Below are 21,100 nucleotides of genomic sequence, written 5' to 3' on the forward strand. Positions count from 1 at the left end.
GTGTTCTTTATGTTAATCAGGGATGGGGAAGTGGATTGCCTCTTTTAGCTCTTGAAAGCTTCAAAAGCTCTCTTCAATACTTTATTTCACTAGATAACCATGGTAGCTCCTTGGTCATAACCAAAATCAAAAATTCTTCGAGCAGAACAAAAAGAAAACCGAAATCGAATCGCAGTTCTATGTGTCTGGATGCGAGAAGCGGTAAATGAACTACTTGGGAGACTGCTACACCAAATCATTGCCTTAAATTCTGTTTGCAAATTCATGGCCCTCGCCTGTACAAAGTAGATGGTTTTGACTAAGGAAGAGCAAAAGATTGGAAGAATGTCAAAAGCGGAAAAGATTATAAATAATAATTTCTACGCAGAGAAGGAGGTTCTCAAATATTACATTATTACCGATGAAGACTCCAAAGCCAATGACTTCCTCATCCAATTCAAGCCGCACACAACTACATTATGGGACGACCTTTGGGCCGTGGACAATAATATATTTAGAAGACTTATCAGATTTTATTTTATTTTATTTTTTTAAGTCTCTTGGTAGGCTTTGATAGAATTTTCTAAATATTAGGAAATTAAGAATTTTGATATATGTTTTTGCTTACAATTTTTTTCGGTAGAAGACATTTCGTTTGATTCCACTTTTTCCTTTTACCTCTTGTTGGTGAAATTTCCATTTATTTTTCCTGGTCAATGAAATATGCGCCATAATCAAACCCACAAAGCACAGAGATACAGAGTAGATGATGAATTGGATACATGTAGTTGCAAAACTTCAGCATAGTCTTGTCCTTTTTAAATTTAAAAGTTTAGCTATTTGTCACAAGAAAAAGGAAAAAAGAAAAAAGGTTATTTGTTCTAAATGGTGATGATCAATTGAGATAATAATGTGTAATTTGATATATTGAATTACGCATTAACTTATTTAATACGATTGCTAATTAAATTGTCAAATGATAAATATAGATTCTACGAATGATCCATAATAAAAAATAACATTTTTCTAAATTTTATTATTAATCTTCTGCCTTTCTAGAAATCTAAGCAAAGTTAACCCAAAGTCCATATATAGAATAGGATAACAAAATTAAGAGCTCAAAACTTTAAAACTAAACTAGTAAATATACAAGTAGGAATGATTAATGAATGAAGGGAAAAGAAGAGGTTACAATAGTGAAATCAGCATGTCATCCATTATAATACATAGAATATATTTTATATGTGGACCATAATAATAAAAAATTAGTTAGTAAGTTAAATAACATTATGTTTGTGTGTCATTGAAATGTGGTAACGGGTAAACCATGCATGCAATGTAAGAATATTTGTGAATGAGAAATTAGAATAATAGGGATCCATGAGATGACACACCAATCCACGGAGTCCAACCTTCCTTTGGTGTGCAAGATTTTCTCCCTTGTGAGAGGGCATCGCTTCGCAATAAGAAAAACCTGTAAGAGACAATAACACAAACAGGTGCGAGTAAGGTTTCTTTCTAAGGTCTTCATGAGAGAGTCAGTCAGACCCCCAACTTCTTTAAGTAGCTGCAAAACGTAAAGCAACGTAAGCAACGTAACCAACACCACCCTTGAAGCAACTGCCTCGTTCCCTCCTCTTTTTCTTCTACTTCTTATTCTTCTCTAACCCAGAAAACCAAAGAAGCCAAAAGCTTTCTTTCTCTCCAAGAAAGCAAGGAATTCAACAATGGGATCTTGTAAAATTAAGTTAGTTCAAGATTGAAGTTTGGGGAAACTTGTTTCACTGTGACAGAGCATCTAAACTAGAATGCAACAAATTTTCAAAATCATGGATCTTAAAATGATACAATTGAAACTAAAGGGTCTAAAATTCTAAAAGATGCTTTACTATAATTTCCTATTTTGTTGCTTGTAATGCAGAATTCCTACTGTTGTATAATTTCCATCACTAGCTTCCTAAGTGGAAATTCAGGGTAGTTTTTTTCATATAGAAAGATTAATTGAATTTCTTACACAAGATTCACATTAATAAAGATTTATCACTGAAATTTTCCTTCAAATGAATGTAGAAAAGAAATCAAACCAATGAAGGGAAAAAAAACAACAACAACCAACTTTTATTAATCTCTCTCTACAATTTTCAAGTCCATTTCCAATTTGTTTGGGATGCAATACTACTGACTACTAATCAAATTTTCTAACATGTAAAATTTGTCAGTGTAGCTCCAATTCGTTCAAAAAACAAAGACCACCAATTTACTGAAGATAAAAGAAAGACAATCTAATAAAGCAAAGACCCAGTTAGAAATTAATGTGTAAAGAAGTAGTTAAAAAAAAAAAAAAAATCAATCTAGTTCAGAAGATAAACTAACTAGTAGAGGACCGGGTGGTTTTCTTTTATGGATCTTTGTCATCTTTAACCTCTGTTTCAGAATGATCTATGGTATTATTTTAAACAACTTTATTAGAGTTAGCAGCAGCAGCTTCTTGAAGTTTAACGAGTCTCTGATGCAGATTCTGTTGGAAAATTTAAATTATATTAATTAATTTTTCAAATTGAATGGAAATATAAAAGGGTGCTTTTTCATATATATAAGTTGTATAGCTTTACAATGGTTGTTACTAATTCATAATGAATACTATTTTTAAAAATATATTACTTCATTATTTAAAAGTATCTTTATATATAAAAAGATATCTTATATTTAAAGACATATTTATGAATAGATATTTCTTTGATTATATACCTTTTAAAACTCTATAAATAACAGATATTTCACTTCAATTATAATCAAGTTTTATAATTAAATATAATTTATACATCCAGAACATTTAGAAAATTAAGTGTTGCTATGTTGGGGAGTTCAAGTTAAATTTTGTTTAGTGATTTTGATGATTTGGAACAATACTATCATCAAGAGAAATCGTTGTATCTTGGAAGACGATTGTTATAAAACCATGAACATCTAAGTGTGACAAATTCGTCTTAAGGACATAGAGTTCAACTTTAGCCTCAATTTAAACTGGTTTTTCTAAAAACTCTACTTATTATTATATGCCATTATTTTACTTGCATGCTTATTGAATAAAAGTTTAATCACATTTATGTTTAATTAGTTTTAATTTAATACTTAGTTTTATATACACTAATTTTTACCAACAGATTCTCCAACTTCACTATCAAAGCATGCAACATCTGATGCAGTCTTTTGTTCATGCTGGATCTCTTCCATTCTCGCTGTCAAACTACTACTCCATTGCAAAATAAATAAATATATAAATATATATATATATATATATATATATATATATGTGGTGAATTCGCACATTTAGTGAGTTAGCTTTCTCTGATAACACATGAATAAAATTATGCGTTAGAATGTAATAATAGAATTTTATTATGTTCGGTCTTGGTCTTTTGGGAATGGGCTATTTTAAGTGGGCTTACATTTTAGGCTGGGCTTGGACTTCTGCTGGGTGTTTAGATCTGGGCTTATTCAAAAGATCCAACATTCAAGTGTTTTATAAAAATAAATTTAAAAAAAAAAAAAAGGGTAACTTGTTAAGCTTGCAACCAAATGGCTTACGATAGCTTCAAACATGGAAACTTTCTTTTGGGTTTCCATTTTGGGTTTTCTTTATTTATCATAATAAACTCAGAAAATATATCAATTAATGAAAAATAGAAATAGCTACGTTATACTTGGAATTGTTCATATCTCGCAGCAATTGACCCATATTGACAAAAAATTGACTGAAATTGAGACTAATTCAGGCCATGTTTTAAACCAATTAACCATTATGCAATTAAAAGTTTGCAGTGAAACTGAGGAACAATTAATAAAAGATCATTTATAGAACTTATCACTAGCTTTTTCCTAAGTGGAAACTTAGAGTCTGGTTTTTCATATGGAAGAAAGATCAATCAAATTTAATATACCAGACTCTCACTAATAAAGATATATCACTGAAATAAACCTTCCAATGCAAGTACAAAAGAAACCAACCAATGAAAACAACAACAACAACAACAACAATAACGACCATCCACTTTTATTAATCATTCTCAAAGATTTTCAATGCTCCAAGAAACTTTCCAATTTGTTTGGGTGGTTGCAGTTGCACTGAAAATGAATTCTTCCTAACAACATGTAAAAATTTTCATCCTACCTCCAAGTCTCTTAAAGAAAAGCAACAATTACACATAAAAGAAAAATCTAAAGCAAAACCCAGCAATGACGGTCCAAAAAAGTAGTAAAAAGTTAATGTCTCTTAAATGATGAACTGAAAATGAATTCTTCCTAACAACATGTAAAAATTTTCAGTCTACCTCCAAGTCTCTTAAAGAAAAGTAACAATTTACACATAAAAGAAAAATCTAAAGCAAAACCCATCAATGAATGTCCAAAAAAGTAGTAAAACTTTAATGTCTTTTAGAATTGTTTTCTGGATCTTTGTCATCTTTAACCTCTGTTTCTGGATGATCTTTGCCATCTGAAACAATTACTTGATCAGACATAGCAGCAACTCTAGCTTGTCCACAGGAAATGGCGAGCCTCTCCAACTTCACAATCAAAGCTTTGATCATCTGATGCAGAGTCTCTCTTCTATGCTGGATTTCTTCCATTCCACCACCCTGCATCTCTTCCTCTCCTTCATCTGCAGCAGACTCAGATATAATATTCTCATTTGAACCATCATCATCCATTGCTGCCTCATCACCACTACCAACATCATCGTCTTTTGCCTTATCGTCATGATCATGGTCTTGTACCTCTTTATGATGGTGGTCGTGAGCAGCTTGATGATGATCTTGAGGAGGTTCGGGTTCTGGGAAAATGGAGTCGATGAAATCCTCCAAGTCGCAAAACAGAGTCACTTCTTCATTCAGCAGTAGCCGGATCTTTTCCACGTTCTCCCACACAATTCTTTCGAAATTACGACCCTCCTCGTCATCTTGATCATCATGATCCTCCATTAACATGGATATCGAACCTTGCAATAACTGATCAAGACTCTGCCGTCCCTTGTGGATGCCTTGGACGCACTCTTTAACGCGAAGACTGAGTTGGTCGTCGTTGAAAGTGAACCGCTCTGTCATCTTTATCAACTGGTTGAGATCGTCTTCTTCATTAGCTTCTTCAATTTCCTCCAGCAGCTTCTTCAGTGCACCCACAAGCACTTCCTTATCCTTCTCCTCCATCTTTCTTTTTGCAGCAGATCGAGCTTAATTCTTGAAATTATTATGCAATCAATCAATCAAGAATGAAAACTAGCAGATGATCAAACTCTGCGTTTCTTTGACACAGATGATTGATTTAGCACTACGAATCAAGACCCAAAAGAAAGCCTTTTTCAGATCGATTTTTGCTTTTTGGGGTTTCTTTACAGAGAGAAAGAGAGAGAGAGAGAGAGAGGAAACGGGGTCGAACAAGGGTTTATGAATAACGGACTCGCAGAGTCACATGTTGGTAGTTATTTCTGTTATTTGCGGTTGCCCACTTGTACACTCATATTTTAGCTGAATTAAAAATTAAAAATTTTGAATTAATGGTGTTTCCCTCCCGCTTTTTGGGGCCCATAGACAATCTCTACAGAAAGCATATAATATGCATGTTTCGTCTTTGGTCTCTTGGGCTTCTTTTTTTGGGCTTTTATATTTTACGTTGGGTCTTGGATTTGAACTTCTGATGGGCCGGGTGTTGGGCTAAATAAATCATCAAAGGCCTAAAAGTATTTTTATCAAAAAATTAAAAACAAAAAAACAAAGGTTTATTCCACAAATTTGAACCTAACCCGCATGCATTATTGAAGAATAATGTATAATGAATAACGGATTCATTCACAATCATAGATGATACGTAAAACTTATTTTAATTATATGATCACATATGCTTTAGTTTGACTAAGTAAATACTTATGAGGTTTAATAAATTATTCGATAAATTATGCCAAAATTTATGTTGGTAAAAAAAGCGTAAGAAGTTTAATTGGATATGTAACATGTAAACGGGTCTTATTTCAGTTCAATATATGTAAGTCTTTTCCATCAATGAGAATATATCAAGAGAAGAAACATAAAGAAGGAGAAAACAATTTATTCCATTAAATTGGTTTATTGTCTTCTAGATTAACTGCGTGATTGAGGTATGTACTTTTAATTGTGAGATTATAAGCTTTAAGGTCTAGGGGTTCAATTTTTATTATTGTTTGTATATAAATTTACATAATAAAATCAACAATTGTTCAATAGAAGATAAAAATAAAAAAAAATAAAAAAAAGGTTGAAACTTGATTAGATTGTTAGAATTGAATACTTACAAATGTATAAAATTGTCAAAATTTATATGTAAGGAACATATTTCCCTAAATGTTTAGGATTTAGGCAAGACACTGAAATTTTCTTCCAAAATGTAGAATTTGCGAGTCATAACTTTACATTTTCAAGAAAAAAAATATATTAAAAAAAAAGTTGTATAAAAAAAATTAATTTTTTTGGGCCCATGGTATTTTGGGCTCTAGGCCCCTTACCCATGAGCAGGCCCAGAGCGGTGCTAGTATGTGCCTTTACACGTCGACTCCGTCTGTGGACTTTCCTGAATGCCGCCTTTCAAAGCAAAAAAGCTTAACCATTTTGTCTTGCACTGGCTGTGGTATCCTTCTGTAATAGGAATTCTACCTTTATTCTCCCCTGGTAATTTCATCTTACTTTTTATCTTTTCTTTCTTCTCACCAGTTTTCAATTCCTCTGGTCGCGTTCATTATTTTTTTAAGTAAGATTTTTCGGCTTCTTGTTTTTTGTTTCTTGTTTTCAGTTGTGTTAATGATGATCTATTAATTCATTCAATGTGCACAGGAAGAAAATTACTGCGTCAATCTGTGTTTATTCTCTTCTTCCAATTTTATTTCCTTTTACGTTTTTTTTTTTTAGACATATTTTATGAACATTATTTTTGCAAATTCTTTGTGTTGATATTCTTAGGACGTGGTTGGGTGAATGTGGAATTAACAAATTTTGAGACTTCTCAACAGAATATATGTGTTGAAATGAACTATTTTGGAAAGCATAGTATTCGGAGGTGTCTATTTGTGCATTTATGCTTGCCGTTTTTTTATTGCATATCATCACCATTTCAGAACCCTGATTCATGCTCAGTTTCTTTCATAATATGGTTATCATTTAGTTTCTTAGGTTTTGTTTGTTGTTTTAAATATTTGACAGATGACTGACTGTAGGAAAAAAACATTTTAATTGTGGGTTTTTTGTTACAACTATGTATAAATTGGACTGAGATTTTAATCCTCCTTTTCACATGCAGTACTTACTTGGAATGAGCTGCTTGCAGCTTACCTCTGGTAGTGAACCAAAGCTTTGATACCAAATGTAGCTGTCTTTAGAAAATTGGTTCCCTTGAGGTGTTTCCTCTTGGTTTCTTATTTTTGGATTATGGTGTTGCCCATTCTGCATTGCTGAATGTTGTGATCCTGAGAATGTTAGCTGATGCTTTATCTTTTACACATGCTTAGATAGAACACAAAATGAATTGCTTAGTTCATGACAATTTTTACTGTAGGGAATAACATGAAGAAACCAGAGAACCATAAAACTTATTCAAGTAGAGATGCCTTGCCTGGAAGCCAACTTTGGATTGATGGGCTTATCTGTGCTTTTGAATTTATTCGAGGCTCAAAAAGCTCTGTTCAATCAAAATCTGGTTCTAGAATCCCACATAGACAACAGGCTGATGACCGTCATTCAAGGTTACGTGTGCCTTCAACTGGATTTGCTGAGCGATCATCTCCGAGACTGGATAAGAATAAAGTGTCTGAGAACTCATCTATAACTGAACTCAGGGATAGGGTCAATGATACTATTCCTTTTGATGACAACAAAGATAGCCAGGTCCATCAATCAACCCAGCTTCAAAGCGTTGAAAATTTTGAAGGTAGCCATTGGATACCAATTGGGTGGGCCAGGATATATGAACTTGTCCATAATGTGCAAGTTGATTCTAGTTGGGAAGCTCAGCAGCTTGAGTGTGTGGATGATGAGGATGACTTAACTGTTGCAGATTTAGCTGCTCCTTATTGGGAGCGTCCAGCAGGTCCCATATGGTGGTGCCATTTGTCTGCAGGTCACCCCTCTGTTGAGGCATGGCTTAGCACTGCTCAGTGGTTGCATCCTGCTGTTAGTTTGGCTTTAAGAAATGAAAGCCGACTGATAAGCGAGCGGATGAAACACTTACTTTATGAGGTATATTGCTTTCTAAATATATGAAATCGTCCCCTTTTTAGGGGCTTTCTATGATATATACTAAAATTAGTTCCAACTGTTCCATACATAATATAACACGATATCACGTATATTCATATGGCAGGCTTTATAATTTATAAGGGTTCACACTGTTATATAAGCTTTGGGCTCTTATATTTTCGAGAAGTAATTTTAGCTACTGACTATAATCTAGAGCTATTAGATCACCATCTTGTATAATTAGGTAGCCATCAATTGGCCATAGTGCTTTAGATTGGGCGCAAAATGGTTCAAATTGTAGATATTAGCATGTCTTACTGTGACTGCTGTTACATCTGTGCAATATTCACGGATGAAATGACACAATAACTTCTGGCTTTGACTTTGGATTTTATTTATTGTTATTCTTTTTTGGATGGTGCAAGTTTGTGATTATATGCATGTTTGCATCCACTTCTAACTCAGGTCCCAGTTAGAGCTTCTGGAGGGCTGCTATTTGAGCTTTTGGGTCAGTCAGCTGGTGATCCATTTGTTGAAGAAGATGACATCCCCATTGTACTTAGATCCTGGCAAGCACAGAACTTCTTAGTAACTGTATTGCATGTAAAAGGCACTGTGTCAAGCATAAACGTTTTGGGCATTGCAGAAGTTCAGGTTTTTAATTCTAGTGAAAATACCCTTCCATTGTCCTCAAGTCTGCATTAAAACTTGTGCCACATATTTTCATGCTAAATATCTTCATTCCTCTGCTTTTTTAAGGAACTTCTTTCTGCTGGAGGTTATAATGCACCAAGAACAATTCATGAAGTCATAGCACATCTAGCTTGCCGTCTCACTCGATGGGATGATAGGTAATACCCATATTCCCTAGCACATCTACCGTAAGTTACAAAACCTCAATGCTTTATAAAATGATGCATGAAATTCTAGTTTAATGCTTTTCATTTTTTTATAAAAAGGCATAGTTCTGTTCAATCACACATTAGTTATATCTTTTGATTTTTATACGCGCATTAATTCCATGGCAAAGCATTGATGACTAAACTTTTGGTATTTGTTGTAGGTTATTCCGCAAATCCATATTTGGGGCGGCAGATGAGATTGAATTGAAATTTATGAACAGGTCCATAAACATAAGACTGCATATTCTTAAATGTCTTTTTTGCTTCATCTTGTCAATCTTCTGCTTTATTGATGACTATATTTGTGACAACTGACAAATAATTATCCATATCAATAGGAGAAACCATGAGGATATGAATCTTTTTAGCGTAATTCTGAACCAGGAAATCAGAAAGTTATCAAGACAGGTATGCAACTTCTAATGAAGACCTTTTAAATATCCTTCAATCAGTATAGCAGCTGCAAATGATTAGATTTTTGATAAGCGATTACTGCTGCTAGTGAATTAAGTTTATGATGCAAAATAAATATTCTTTTCATTTTACTTGAGTCAATTTTGTGTATTATTTCTCACAGTGTTTTTATATGATGTACGGTACCATCACGTGCTTCTCATATAAAGGTTTCTTGTGTATATATGTTTTTAAATAGGAAAATGAAAATTTTTATAAGCAAGTTATTTAAGTTTTGTTGATTTGACAAAAAAAATCTAGTCCGTAAAAGAAATATTGACCTTTAATCTTCATATTTAAATTTTCATTAATATAGAGGTTTTATTAGCTGTTATACATGATTGATTGATATATCAGTCATAGAGCCAATTTGAAAAAAGAAGCTGTAGTCACTGGGGCCTACAAGACTTTGAAAATTGTCACTCTCCGTCTGCTATTATTAGTTTTTTGGAGAACTGAGGATGACTGGCTGATTATTGATGATTCTCAAGCAAGGAGATCTAACTGATATCACATGCCTTCTTACACCTCATACTAAAATCTACATATTAAGCACGATGATGTTCGTCTATAATTGGATATGCGATCATCTACACTGGTCCATACATTGTCTAATCTTCCTATATACTCTATTTGGATCATACCCTGTGTAGATATTTATCCTTTAATGACTAACCACGTTGTATTCTCTTTATTTTCTGTGACTTGGAAATTCCTCAACTTTGTTCAAGGGATCAGTTACTTATGATTACTTTAGTATTCCATTATAGGGGGTTTTGATGTGAGATACTTGGTATATCTACTAATTTGCAATTTGTATTGCAGGTTATAAGAGTGAAATGGTCTCTTCATGCCAGAGAAGAGATTGTATTTGAGCTTCTCCAACTTTTAAGAGGAAATACAGCAAGACTCTTACTAGAGGGAATAAGAAAAAGTACCAGGGAAATGATAGAGGAGCAAGAAGCTGTTCGTGGCCGCTTGTTTACCATTCAAGATGTAATGCAGAGTACCGTCCGGGCGTGGTTGCAGGTTAAACCATTTAATTTCTAGTTTATAGTTAATATAGATAGTCAATAGATTGAATTGCTAAGTTTTATCTTTTCTAAATATGTCAATACAGGACAGAAGTCTTAGGGTAACACATAACCTGGCTGTCTTTGGAGGCTGTGGCTTGGTTCTCTCAATCATAACAGGGCTTTTTGGAATCAATGTTGATGGAATCCCTGGGGCAGAGAATACACCATATGCATTTGGTCTATTTTCAGCTGTCCTTTTCTGCATAGGAGTCATACTAATCGTACTTGGATTGCTTTATCTTGGTTTGAAAAGGCCTATCACTGAAGAGCAGGTTGAAGTCAGGAAGTTTGAGCTGCAAGAGTTGGTTAAGATGTTTCAGCATGAGGCAGAAACTCATGCCCAGGTTCGTAAAAATGTTTCTCGGAATAACTTGCCCCCAACTGCGGGCGATATGATCCCAGATGATGCAGATTATGTTCTCATCCAATGAAAATATGTTATGATCATTCAATTGATTGGTCTTTATTTATGACTTCCTGTTGGGAGGTGAGGTCTGAAAGAAAAATGACTTGGTTCTAGAAACTTATATCTGGAAAATTGAAGGCAAGAAGTGACAATAGGAGAAGATTATGGCTGCATTATGGAATTCCACTCTATTAGATGAGAGAGTAGTAAGAACAATCTACAACTGGCATCTTAATTTTAGGATTGGTTTTACCATCGTAAAAATGTTTCTCGGAATAAGTTGCCCCTAACTGCTGGCGATATGATCCCAGAAGATGCAGATTATGTTCTCATCGAATGAAAATATGTTATAATCATTCAAGTGATTGGTCTTTATTTATGGCTTCCTGTTGGGAGGTGAGGTCTGAAAGAAAAATGACTTGGTTCTAGAAACTTATATCTGGAAAATTGAAGGCAAGAAGTGACGGTGAAAATTATGGCCGCATTATGGAATTCCACTCTATCAGATGAGATAGTACGAACAATCTCCAACTGACATCTTAATTTTAGGATCGGTTTTTCCAACTTCAAAGTCAATTCGATCTAGGTAGAAAATGCGAATCATTTGTATATTAAACTTCATTATAAATTCTTTTAGCCAAAAAAAAAAAAAAAAAAAATCATAATAAAATTCAGAATCTTTAACGTCTCTTACATGACCATCTGTTTTTTTATCCAAAGTAAACAAGTGACATATAGAAGAAGCAAATTGAACAAAAGCTACTGAGGGTCTTCTTCCACTATAAACAAAAACAAGCCAATGCAAATGTCTTCTTCAACTATAAAGAACAATGAAGCGAGATAAAAAATGATGCTTCTTGAAACAATAAGCAGTGGTGTTTCCCAAACTGGACTAAACAAAAAACAAGTGACAAAAAATCGTAATTGCTAAAAGCATATGACCCATTCATGTCTACGTATTCAACTAAAGCCAAAAGCATGCACAATTTCAATCACATGTCAAATGAGCTATATTTCCAACTAATCATCTTCTCCTCCACCACCAAGATCATCCATCTCTAAATAGTCATCTTCTCCTCCACTTTCATGTTGAAAAAAAGAGCAATACTCCAATGCTATTATAAATTCCTTCAACAACTTGCTCAAACTTTCTTGTAAAAGATGAATCTCTTTTACATCAGTGGGGAGATTTTCTTCAAGTTCCGTCCAACTCTTCACCCTTTTGTGAAGATCATCGTGATCCTTCTCTATCACCCTCATTTGATTGAGAAAGCCATTGCCACCCTCACCATCATCATCATTGACAACTCTTTTCAAAGCCTCCTCTTTATCGGTTTGAGAGGTACCAGAAGGTCCAGCAACACAAACAGTAGCTTCTTCATTCTCCAGTTTCAATATTAAATCTTTCAAATTCTGGGTCACATTTTGTTGTTGGAGAAGAATCTGGGTCATGGACACTCTTACATTATTGGGTTCTTCACGTTCTATTAAGAACTTCAATCTTCCCTGGACGTTTTCGTGATCGTTCTGAATCACTTTCAACTCTTGAGCAAGAAGTAATCTTTTCGAAGAGCCATTGCCATCCAGTTTTCCCTCATCAACAGCAACAGCTCTTTCTTTATTGGATCGAGATGTACCAAAAGAAGAAGGGACAGCAACAACAGAAGCAGAAACAGCAAGAACAGGGTCATTCGCCGATAACTTCATCATGAACGCTTCCAACATCTGACCCAGATTTTCTAGAGCAAGATTGATCTTTTCCAGTAGTTCAGTGGCTTCTTCTTTGCTTCTTTGAAGAAATAGATTTTCTTCTTCACCATGCTCTATCAAAACCTTCCATCTGGCATGAATATTATTGTAACCCTTCTGTATGAATTCCATTATTTCCTTCTCCATTTTTGAGCTTGATTATCGAAAAGCAAAATCAAAATGAACTTTTCCAGAGGAAAAAAGAAACAAAAAAAAAAATACAAACTTTTGAGATCAAGGTCGCTGCTTTTTGCTTTTGGCGTATCTTGAAAACAGAACAGAACAGAGAGAGACTGAGAGAAAAGTGACGGAGAAGGACTTTAAAGTTTCTTGTAAACAGAGACAGAGAGAGAGAGAGAGGGAGAGAGAGAGAGAGAGAGAGAGAGAGACTGAGAGAAACGTAACAGAGAAGGAAGAGCAAGTTATGAAGAAAGAACAATGTGGATGAGCTTTTATAAGGAACAGTAGATAGTTTTTTCTGTTATTTATGGTTTAAGAGATTGGAGAACCAATGTGGGTACGAGAGTGGAGAGAGAGAGTGGAATACAGAGAAGGATTTTTTATTTTTTATTTTTTATTTTTTTATTTTTTTTCTTTTTGGGTCTTTTGTGGTTTAGTTATCTCAATTATACGCTCTGCATTTGAACTATTTTCAGCCATCATTCTCTGCAAAGGGGTCATACTAACTTTTAGTCGGGTTGCTTTCATCTTGGTTTGAAAATGTCCCCATCACCGAAGAAGAACAAGTCAGCAAGTTTGAGCTGCAAAAGCAAGTTAAAGATGTTTCAGCCTGACGCAGAAATTCTTGCCCAGGTTTGTATTTGTAAAAATGTTTCACGGAATAACTTGCCCCCAGCTGACAGCGATTAGATCCCAGACATGCAGATTATGTTCGCATCCAGTGAAGATGGTATGATCATTCAAGTGATTGATCTTTTTGTGTGATTTCCTGTCAAAAGGGCGAGCTCTGAAGGAAAAAGGACTTAGCTTCCTATCAAATCATCATATTATGTTATAGTTAATCGTGAACTATGTTCTATTGGCATGAAAACATGCTGATTTGCCAAGGGTGTTACATATTAATATAAGGATGCTACCCTTAGCACTTGCCACATTAATATATATTCCCTAAATATAGAAAATCCATAAATATTTTTTCAGATGGAATTTTTTATAGCACATGGTACATGCTGGCCTACTTCTCAGCAATTCATGAATAATCTTTCTTCATATAGATTTGATGAAATACAGTGCACGTAGCATGCATAACCATTCGCTAATATCTATCTATAAGATTTCTTCCAAATCAACCACTTTTTTCTTCCTTTTTTTTTTTTTTTTTTTTTTGGGTTGGTTTCTTGCTCGAATCAAATCACTTTAGTTATGCAATAGTTTGGTCTGAAAATATAAATATACCACACCACGGACACCCCACACTTATATTCTATCTAGGTAGAAAATGCAAATTGTTCGTATAGTATACTTCACAACAAATTCGGAATCTTTAACCTCTCTAACATGAGCATCTGTTTTTGTATCCGAAGTAAATAAGTTTACAAGATAAGAAGCAAATTGAACAAAAGCACCCAAGGCTTTGACATAAATTTGAACTTCAACATTGCCAATAACAGCAATCATCAACCAAACTAATGCAACATTAAAGAAAATTTGATGCTCATGAAGTATATATTACTAGAAATACAAAAAAAAATATTCTGCTTTCTCTTTCCTTCTCTCCTTTCATCTGGCTAATCCATCATTTAAGAAGGGATCTTGTTAGATGTTCACGTGCAGTGGCCAATGCCTGACTTATTGTCTGCAAAATTTGTGAAAAATGGCAGGAAAGTGTCATCCATTTGTTTGACAGGTTCCTTATTTCATAGCTTTTCAAAGAGGGTGCTTGGGAAGAGACCCAACATACCTGCTCAGACAACGGAGCCCCTGCATCAATACTATGGCTTGCAACCTTTCCTGCTATAACATTTGAATCCGTCTCAAGGATAATACTGCACCCACAGAAAAGAAAATAGTTAAATCTGGGAAGTAAGAGTTACCTTCTTTACTGGGACAAAGAACTATATATATATAAATATATATATATATATATATATATGAGGGGTGAAAAGGATTCTCATAAAAGCACTTCTATTCCAGCTGGTGAGAAACTCTGTCAAACTGCTATAGTTAAAAGCTTCAAATTGAATTACTAATTCCAGCAAAAAGATCACATATTCAAAATAAATGCAGATTTTTAGTAAACAATTCTTGAAATACGTGATTTCTACAGGCATTAAACTGGTTTCTAATCCAACCAACGGTGGACTAGAAATGGCAACTCTGTAATGAGATATAATTCATGGCCAAGAACATGTCTGTGAAATTTCCAACCAATATTCAATACAACTAAGTTATTCCTTGTATTTCTATAAGCATGTCAGGACTAAAGCGTGAAATTAAACCTGGAGCTTAATACCAAAAATATGTCACACATCAGAACAAAGATAGAATATGGAAAAAAAAAAAAAAAAAAAAAAAAGAAAAAAATTAAGGTTATCTTTGTTACTATCTTATCCTAGATTAGTTAGACACCAGACCTAAGGCTCCACCAGCTACATGAGAATTCCAGCTTCCCACTATAAACTTCATAAAAATTAAAAATCTTTTCTTTTATCCATAATAGAAATCAGTCTAACCAGAAGAAGACACCTAAAGTTAAGCAGCTGCTAGCAAAGTATAAATCAGTTACTTTAATGAATAGTTTACCACAAAAGTTACAAGCAATATATAAAGAAAAGGGACATCTATAATATACTAAAATCTAAAAGAGTAATATTGCATACCCGCCATCAACAATTTCATCAAGGCATAATAGAATGAGATCTAAGTTCTCAAGTGCCTCCTTCTTGTCGACATTGCCTCTGGAATAAATCAAATTACAAATGAACATGAAAACATCAATAAATCTAAGAAAAAACATTTAAAATAAAACAAAGAGCAGGTATGAAGCATTGCATATTTATGAAGAAGAAAAAGGATGCACCTAAGGAGAAGGCCAACTGCATCAAAAAATCCCTGAAGAACAGTGGCCAAGATAAGCTCATTTTCATCTTCCCCGCCCGTAACAAAGAAATGAAGGTCTTGAACAAACTTGTAAACAACAATACTGTTCTCAAACATTGCTATCTCCGCTGTAGATATTGCAGCAAGACATCACATAAAAGATATTAGAAACCAAAAAAGCCAATGCAATTGCCCCTTTCAACCACAAAGAGTAATGAAACAATATAAAAACGATGCTCCTTGAAACAATAATCAGTGTTGTTTCACAAACTGGCCTCAACAACAAACAACTGACCAAAATTCATAAATCCAAAAAGCATATGACCCACTCGTGTTTACTGAAACCTACACAGAATACAACTAACACCAAAAGCATGAACAATTTCACTTACATGTCAAACGCGTTATATCTTTGTAATATTTGGCAACTAACGAGAAGAAAAGAGGCAACACATTGTAACAAGCACATATGATACTTTGTAATATTTGGCAACTAACGAGAAGAAAAGAGGCAACACATTGTAACAAGCACATATGATACTTCGAATTGGGGCATATCAAGAAAAAAAAAAAGCATTTGATGGCACATGTCAAACAGAACGGAAAGAAAAATTTCACAGAACAATAGTACAACTATGTTACCTTCTGTCCGCGCATTTGTTTTTTGGGTCTTGGTAAATACGGCTTTCTCAAAAGCTTCCTTTGCACTATTTGTTGGCCAGTCATCTGAATAATACTTGACAGCTACACGCTTCCCTTCAGAATCTAAGAGCAAGATATTTTTAACAGAAGGGCATGACTCCTGCAACCAACAACATAGCATAAGGGATTGCCAAAATTCTGAATTATGATAATATCCCTATAGCAACTGATTCTGAAAAGTTTAATCCTAGCATTGTCCTTTGAGGATCAGTCATCCAGACTTAACAAGCAGTGTAACAGACCACTGCACTAGTGCACCTTCAAATAAGTAGAGCCCGATAGCACATGACTTAACCATGTTACCAGGTTACCCACAGCGTGACAACCATGATATGGTAAAAGGAGATATGAGTATGTAAAATAACCCTAAATTCTTACTAGGTATAAGTAAATCTTATATTGGTTGCCTCTACATTATAAGTTTGATTGCCTATGGTAACCTTACAAATCCTTTCTACTGGGTTGTAATCTCCTTTTACCCAATATCTTTAAATTATATCTACATAAGGTTTGAACACTCTTTTCTACATTTCTTTCGAAAAGAAATATCATCAACAAACTAGAATGAGATCTTCAGATAACAAGAATCAGCTTCAGGGTGATAGTTTAATGTCTTCCAGATCAACCATCCCTGTGCTCAATCTATGTTAACTCTATTCATCCACAGCCAACAATGAGATCCTTCTTTACCGTATAACAGTATATTCCACGCTTTCAGCAGATATCATAAACGAAAAAAAGATAGAGGGAACTCAACAACTTCAAAAACATCTCTAAAACAAGTTGGGTATTTATCAAGCTATCATAAACAATATAAATCCTTTTCAACCAAGAAAAACAAACAATACAAATCCAGATCGCCTCCGAATTTACACTCAGATCTACGTCGGAACGGGGTAAAAATCTCATAGTAAACCAAAAGCGAAAATAAAAACGCAATTGTTAAATCAAACTGAACTATAACTTCCAAAATTATGAGCAAAAATGAACCAAGCCCCAGAATTCCCCCTCAAACCACCGAGTAAAAACGCAAATAGAAATAAATAGTAAAGACTTTTCAAAAGGAAAATAGAGAAACAGAAAACATGACGATCTGTTTGGAGCGGAAGAAAATGCAACGAAACTGACCATGCTGTTTGGTAATATTTTCCCGGAAAATGTTTGGACTGCGGTCGGAGGAGCGTCTGATGCAGCAGCCTTCCAATGCTGTAACCGTAAATATTGCGATTCGCTTGTCGAAATAAATATAATTAAAAAAAATAAAAGAAAAATTACCAACTCCACCACCAAACTTAAATTATTTAATTGGAGACCCCTCAAAACATGTTATTTATATTTGCGCCCACCAATATGTTGTTAATTTATGTTTCTGCCACTCGTTTTGTGTGATTGATGTTTTTTTTTTTATTTAAAAAAATTATCTAAATACAAATTATATATTTTTTGTCGTCGTATAATTTAAATTCAAATTCATATTTTTATGAACATAAATAAAATTATTTTACTATTGAAACTAATCCATTTGGTTATGTGATTGTTTCTCTTGATGGATGAAAATATAAATTTGACAAATATTAATAAAAATAGACACCTGTTAATTGATAATATTTGATATCCGAAACACCAAATATTCATGTAACATTGTCTTATTACTTTGTATTGAATTGCATTATCCTTTCTAATGATTTACTCATTTATATTTACATTATGTTTTTTTTTTGGTTATATTTAGATTTTTCTTTTTTTTTTTGTTAATCAATAATTATAATAATAATACGTTATCTTTATGATTAAAATTGGTAACATTTTTTTTAGTAAACCATTATATATACATCATTTGGCAAATATAAATACTTTAGTTGATCAAGATAGTGGATTGCGAATACAAAATTTGTATTAAATAAACAACAGTATGCCAAAATATTAAAATATTTATCAAAAAATATTCATCAGATGATATTTGTAAGAATATTATTATTTAAAATATTAATATAACTTAAATATAAATAATCAACTTTTAAATAAATCAACAAATAAAAAGAGAGTCAAGTAAATATTATCAATCAGTCACGACATAATTGGGTAATCAATTTAATAAACAAATTGGTCACTCAAGTATTATTGAACTTCATAATACTATACGTACCAAATGTTTACCAAATAGCACATATTACTACATGTTTGATTGAAATATTTTTATAAAAATCAATTAAATATTATTCCATCATTGACCACTTGTTTTAATAAACAATTTTGGTGAATATTTTTGTAATTTTAACATTATTGAATATAATTCAATACAAAAATATATAATATCACATTATTTGGTAAATAATTATTTAGTACTCCTAACATTACTGTTAATTAATAAATATTTTGATAATTTTATCCATAAGCCATTTTATAAAATTACTAGTTTATAAATATTTAATTAAAAAATTATAATTATATCCTTAAGCCATTTTATAAAATTATTGTAAAATTGTCAAATTTTGTATCCTAATGTTAAAGGTGATTTTTAATATTATAAAATAAAATTAAAATTTAAAGGAATAATTTTAAGTTAAGTATGGTTTTCACATTTATGTCAATAGTTTTAGAGATACTTCCATACATATAATAATAATAATAATAATAATAAATTCTTATATTTGGATATTGCATTATCTAACAATATTAATTAATAATTATTATGAAACTAACATTATCTCGTAAATAATTATTTATTATTTTGAATTCTTATCCTAAAGCCTCTATAAATAAAGGTTAGGATTTAAGAATCTATATATTAACAGTTTATAATATGAATTTAAAATTCGCAGCAGCTCTTTGTTTTCTCTAACCTACTTAGTGTCAAAGAAAAGGTTGTAAATTTTTTTTTTTTTTTTTTTTGGTCATAAGGACATCTGTTATTGAATGAATAGATGTCTTTCTTTTTTTCAATTTTTATTTTGATTTAGCTGGGATTTTAACGTGTTTGGGATTTCATTGGTGTAACAGATGGATCAAAACTTAATGGAAGACCAAATATCCATGACAGTTGATGATGACGAAATTTTGAATTATGGGTCTGAAACCGATGAGGAAGTTCATTCTAAAATTGGTTCGCATCTGTTTGAGGTTTTTGCCCAGATTGGTATGGTTAGCGTAGGAGAAGGAAGTATGGAGCATGAAGAAACTAAGAGAAGCTTTCTTTTGGGTATGGGATTGGTTTCCAAGGACACAAATATTGTGGCTATAAATAAGATAAAACCAAACTTTAGCTTAACAAGACAGGCCAAGGTCAAGTCCTTTCAGATTTTCTCTGAGGCAGTGACTGAAAAATGTGGTGGGGATGCAAATATTAAGCATGCTTGGTATGGTGGTTCGAGGGACGAGATTTGTGGGATTGTATCTCATGGTTTCAGTTCGTGTGCAACAAATGCAAAGCAAGATTTTCATGGTGTTGGTGTCCAATTGTTTCCGGTTAAGCTTTCCATCGATGGGTTAGTTACAAAATTATATTTTTTTGATGGATAAAGCTTGATATACATTTGGTATCAGAATTCAAAATCCTAAACATAAGTTTCAACCATCACATTGAAAAAATTTAAGACCAGAATGTTGACAAAAATAGTAATTTAACTAGCACAAACATAGCATTATTAATAGTTGTATTCATTGTCCTTCTTTTGGCAGTGCATTGTCCTCTGTTGCTGATGAAAGTGGGGTAAGACATATACTACTATGCCGAGTGATAATTGGGAAACCTGAAGTTGTTAAAAGTTCAAAGCAATTTCATCCTAGTTCTAATGAGTTCGACTCTGGTGTGGACAATCTTTTGTTCCCTAGAAAATATATCATATGGAATGCTTTCATTAATTCTCATATTTTCCCTGAATATGTCATAAGTTTCAAGTCACCTTGCTTAAAGGGTAAGTAATTTCATTATCAGTTGGTTTTAATTATCTTCCACTATTTTGGTTTTGACATTTTCAAATATTTTCTAGAGTTTCAAAGAAAGCAGGCAGGAAATGCATTAAAACCCTTAAAACCACCCAAATCTCCATGGATTAGCTTCCCTACTTTAATTTCCATATTATCAGAGATTTTGCCTCCTAAAAAATCATCTGAGATTGTCAAATGCCATAATGAATTCCGGGTACAATTCAATTTTCCTTTTGCTTTTGATGGCACTTTGTCTATACTATACGCGACCAAATTTCCTTGATTCTGATTTGGGTTTTGTGTAATTTGAACGCAGGCAAAAAAGATCAGACGGATGCAGCTAGTACAGAAAGTGAGGACCATAGCCGGAGACAAGTTGTTAGATGCTGTGATTAAATCTATAAATAATATCAGGAAAAAAAGCTAGTTTTGGATTAGAGGGTTCTGATTAAGAATGGATTTCTTTTTTCTTTTTTATATGTAGGAAATTATGAATAATTGTGATACTGGAAAAAACTATCCAATCTTTGTTGGTCTGTGAGGAAAACAATACAAAATCTTTGAGTTTAAATTTTTCGGTGAATAAATCTT

The 21,100-nt window shown here is 33.1% G+C and overlaps 3 protein-coding genes across 10 annotated transcripts; 2 read left to right on the forward strand and 1 right to left on the reverse strand.

Moving 5' to 3' along the window:
- The first annotated feature begins 6,566 nt into the window (after positions 1-6,566).
- On the forward strand, positions 6,567-11,450 carry LOC107413547 (uncharacterized). Of its 8 annotated transcripts, none has more exons than XM_048476907.2 (9): positions 6,567-6,674; positions 7,555-7,926; positions 8,053-8,234; positions 8,700-8,888; positions 8,994-9,085; positions 9,298-9,357; positions 9,475-9,544; positions 10,415-10,618; positions 10,710-11,450. In XM_048476907.2, the coding sequence occupies exons 1-9, from the start codon at positions 6,581-6,583 to the stop codon at positions 11,094-11,096; spliced, it is 1,650 nt and encodes a 549-aa protein (XP_048332864.1). In that variant the 5' UTR covers positions 6,567-6,580; the 3' UTR covers positions 11,097-11,450. The 8 variants fall into 8 exon arrangements, with proteins under 8 accessions (XP_048332864.1, XP_015867042.2, XP_024924504.1 ...); XM_025068736.3 differs by adding an exon at positions 7,300-7,396 and having other exon boundaries at positions 6,582-6,674; positions 7,555-8,234; XM_016011554.4 differs by adding an exon at positions 7,300-7,336 and having other exon boundaries at positions 6,612-6,674; positions 7,555-8,234.
- Positions 11,451-14,227: 2,777 nt separating this feature from the next.
- Positions 14,228-17,858, reverse strand: LOC107413583 (coatomer subunit zeta-1). Its single transcript, XM_016021574.4, has 6 exons — positions 17,711-17,858; positions 16,523-16,682; positions 15,861-16,008; positions 15,661-15,738; positions 14,742-14,826; positions 14,228-14,636 (listed from the first exon to the last, which is right to left on the reverse strand). The coding sequence occupies exons 1-6, from the start codon at positions 17,711-17,713 to the stop codon at positions 14,577-14,579; spliced, it is 534 nt and encodes a 177-aa protein (XP_015877060.1). The 5' UTR covers positions 17,714-17,858; the 3' UTR covers positions 14,228-14,576.
- A 1,747-nt stretch (positions 17,859-19,605) lies between these two features.
- Positions 19,606-20,988, forward strand: LOC107413312 (probable inactive poly [ADP-ribose] polymerase SRO2). The gene is made up of 4 exons (XM_060813956.1): positions 19,606-20,067; positions 20,261-20,496; positions 20,572-20,723; positions 20,826-20,988. The coding sequence occupies exons 1-4, from the start codon at positions 19,616-19,618 to the stop codon at positions 20,934-20,936; spliced, it is 951 nt and encodes a 316-aa protein (XP_060669939.1). The 5' UTR covers positions 19,606-19,615; the 3' UTR covers positions 20,937-20,988.
- Positions 20,989-21,100: the final 112 nt, after the last annotated feature.

Source organism: Ziziphus jujuba, chromosome 1, assembly GCF_031755915.1.
Source record: "Ziziphus jujuba cultivar Dongzao chromosome 1, ASM3175591v1".
Taxonomy (NCBI): Eukaryota; Viridiplantae; Streptophyta; class Magnoliopsida; order Rosales; family Rhamnaceae; genus Ziziphus; species Ziziphus jujuba.

Excerpts from the sequence above, each read along its gene's own strand:
- LOC107413547 (XM_016011556.4), top strand. The coding sequence starts at position 6,581 with ATGCCGCCTTTCAAAGCAAAAAAGCTTAACCATTTTGTCTTGCACTGG. Across the intron at positions 8,889-8,993 it reads TGGGCATTGCAGAAGTTCAG|GAACTTCTTTCTGCTGGAGG; the intron begins GTTTTTAATTCT and ends TGCTTTTTTAAG. Across the intron at positions 9,086-9,297 it reads CTCACTCGATGGGATGATAG|GTTATTCCGCAAATCCATAT; the intron begins GTAATACCCATA and ends TATTTGTTGTAG.
- LOC107413583 (XM_016021574.4), bottom strand. Across the intron at positions 15,739-15,860 it reads GCAGTTGGCCTTCTCCTTAG|AGGCAATGTCGACAAGAAGG; the intron begins GTGCATCCTTTT and ends GATTTATTCCAG. Across the intron at positions 14,827-15,660 it reads GATGAAATTGTTGATGGCGG|TATTATCCTTGAGACGGATT; the intron begins GTATGCAATATT and ends CTGTGGGTGCAG.
- LOC107413312 (XM_060813956.1), top strand. The coding sequence starts at position 19,616 with ATGACAGTTGATGATGACGAAATTTTGAATTATGGGTCTGAAACCGAT. Across the intron at positions 20,497-20,571 it reads CAAGTCACCTTGCTTAAAGG|AGTTTCAAAGAAAGCAGGCA; the intron begins GTAAGTAATTTC and ends AATATTTTCTAG. Across the intron at positions 20,724-20,825 it reads AATGCCATAATGAATTCCGG|GCAAAAAAGATCAGACGGAT; the intron begins GTACAATTCAAT and ends ATTTGAACGCAG.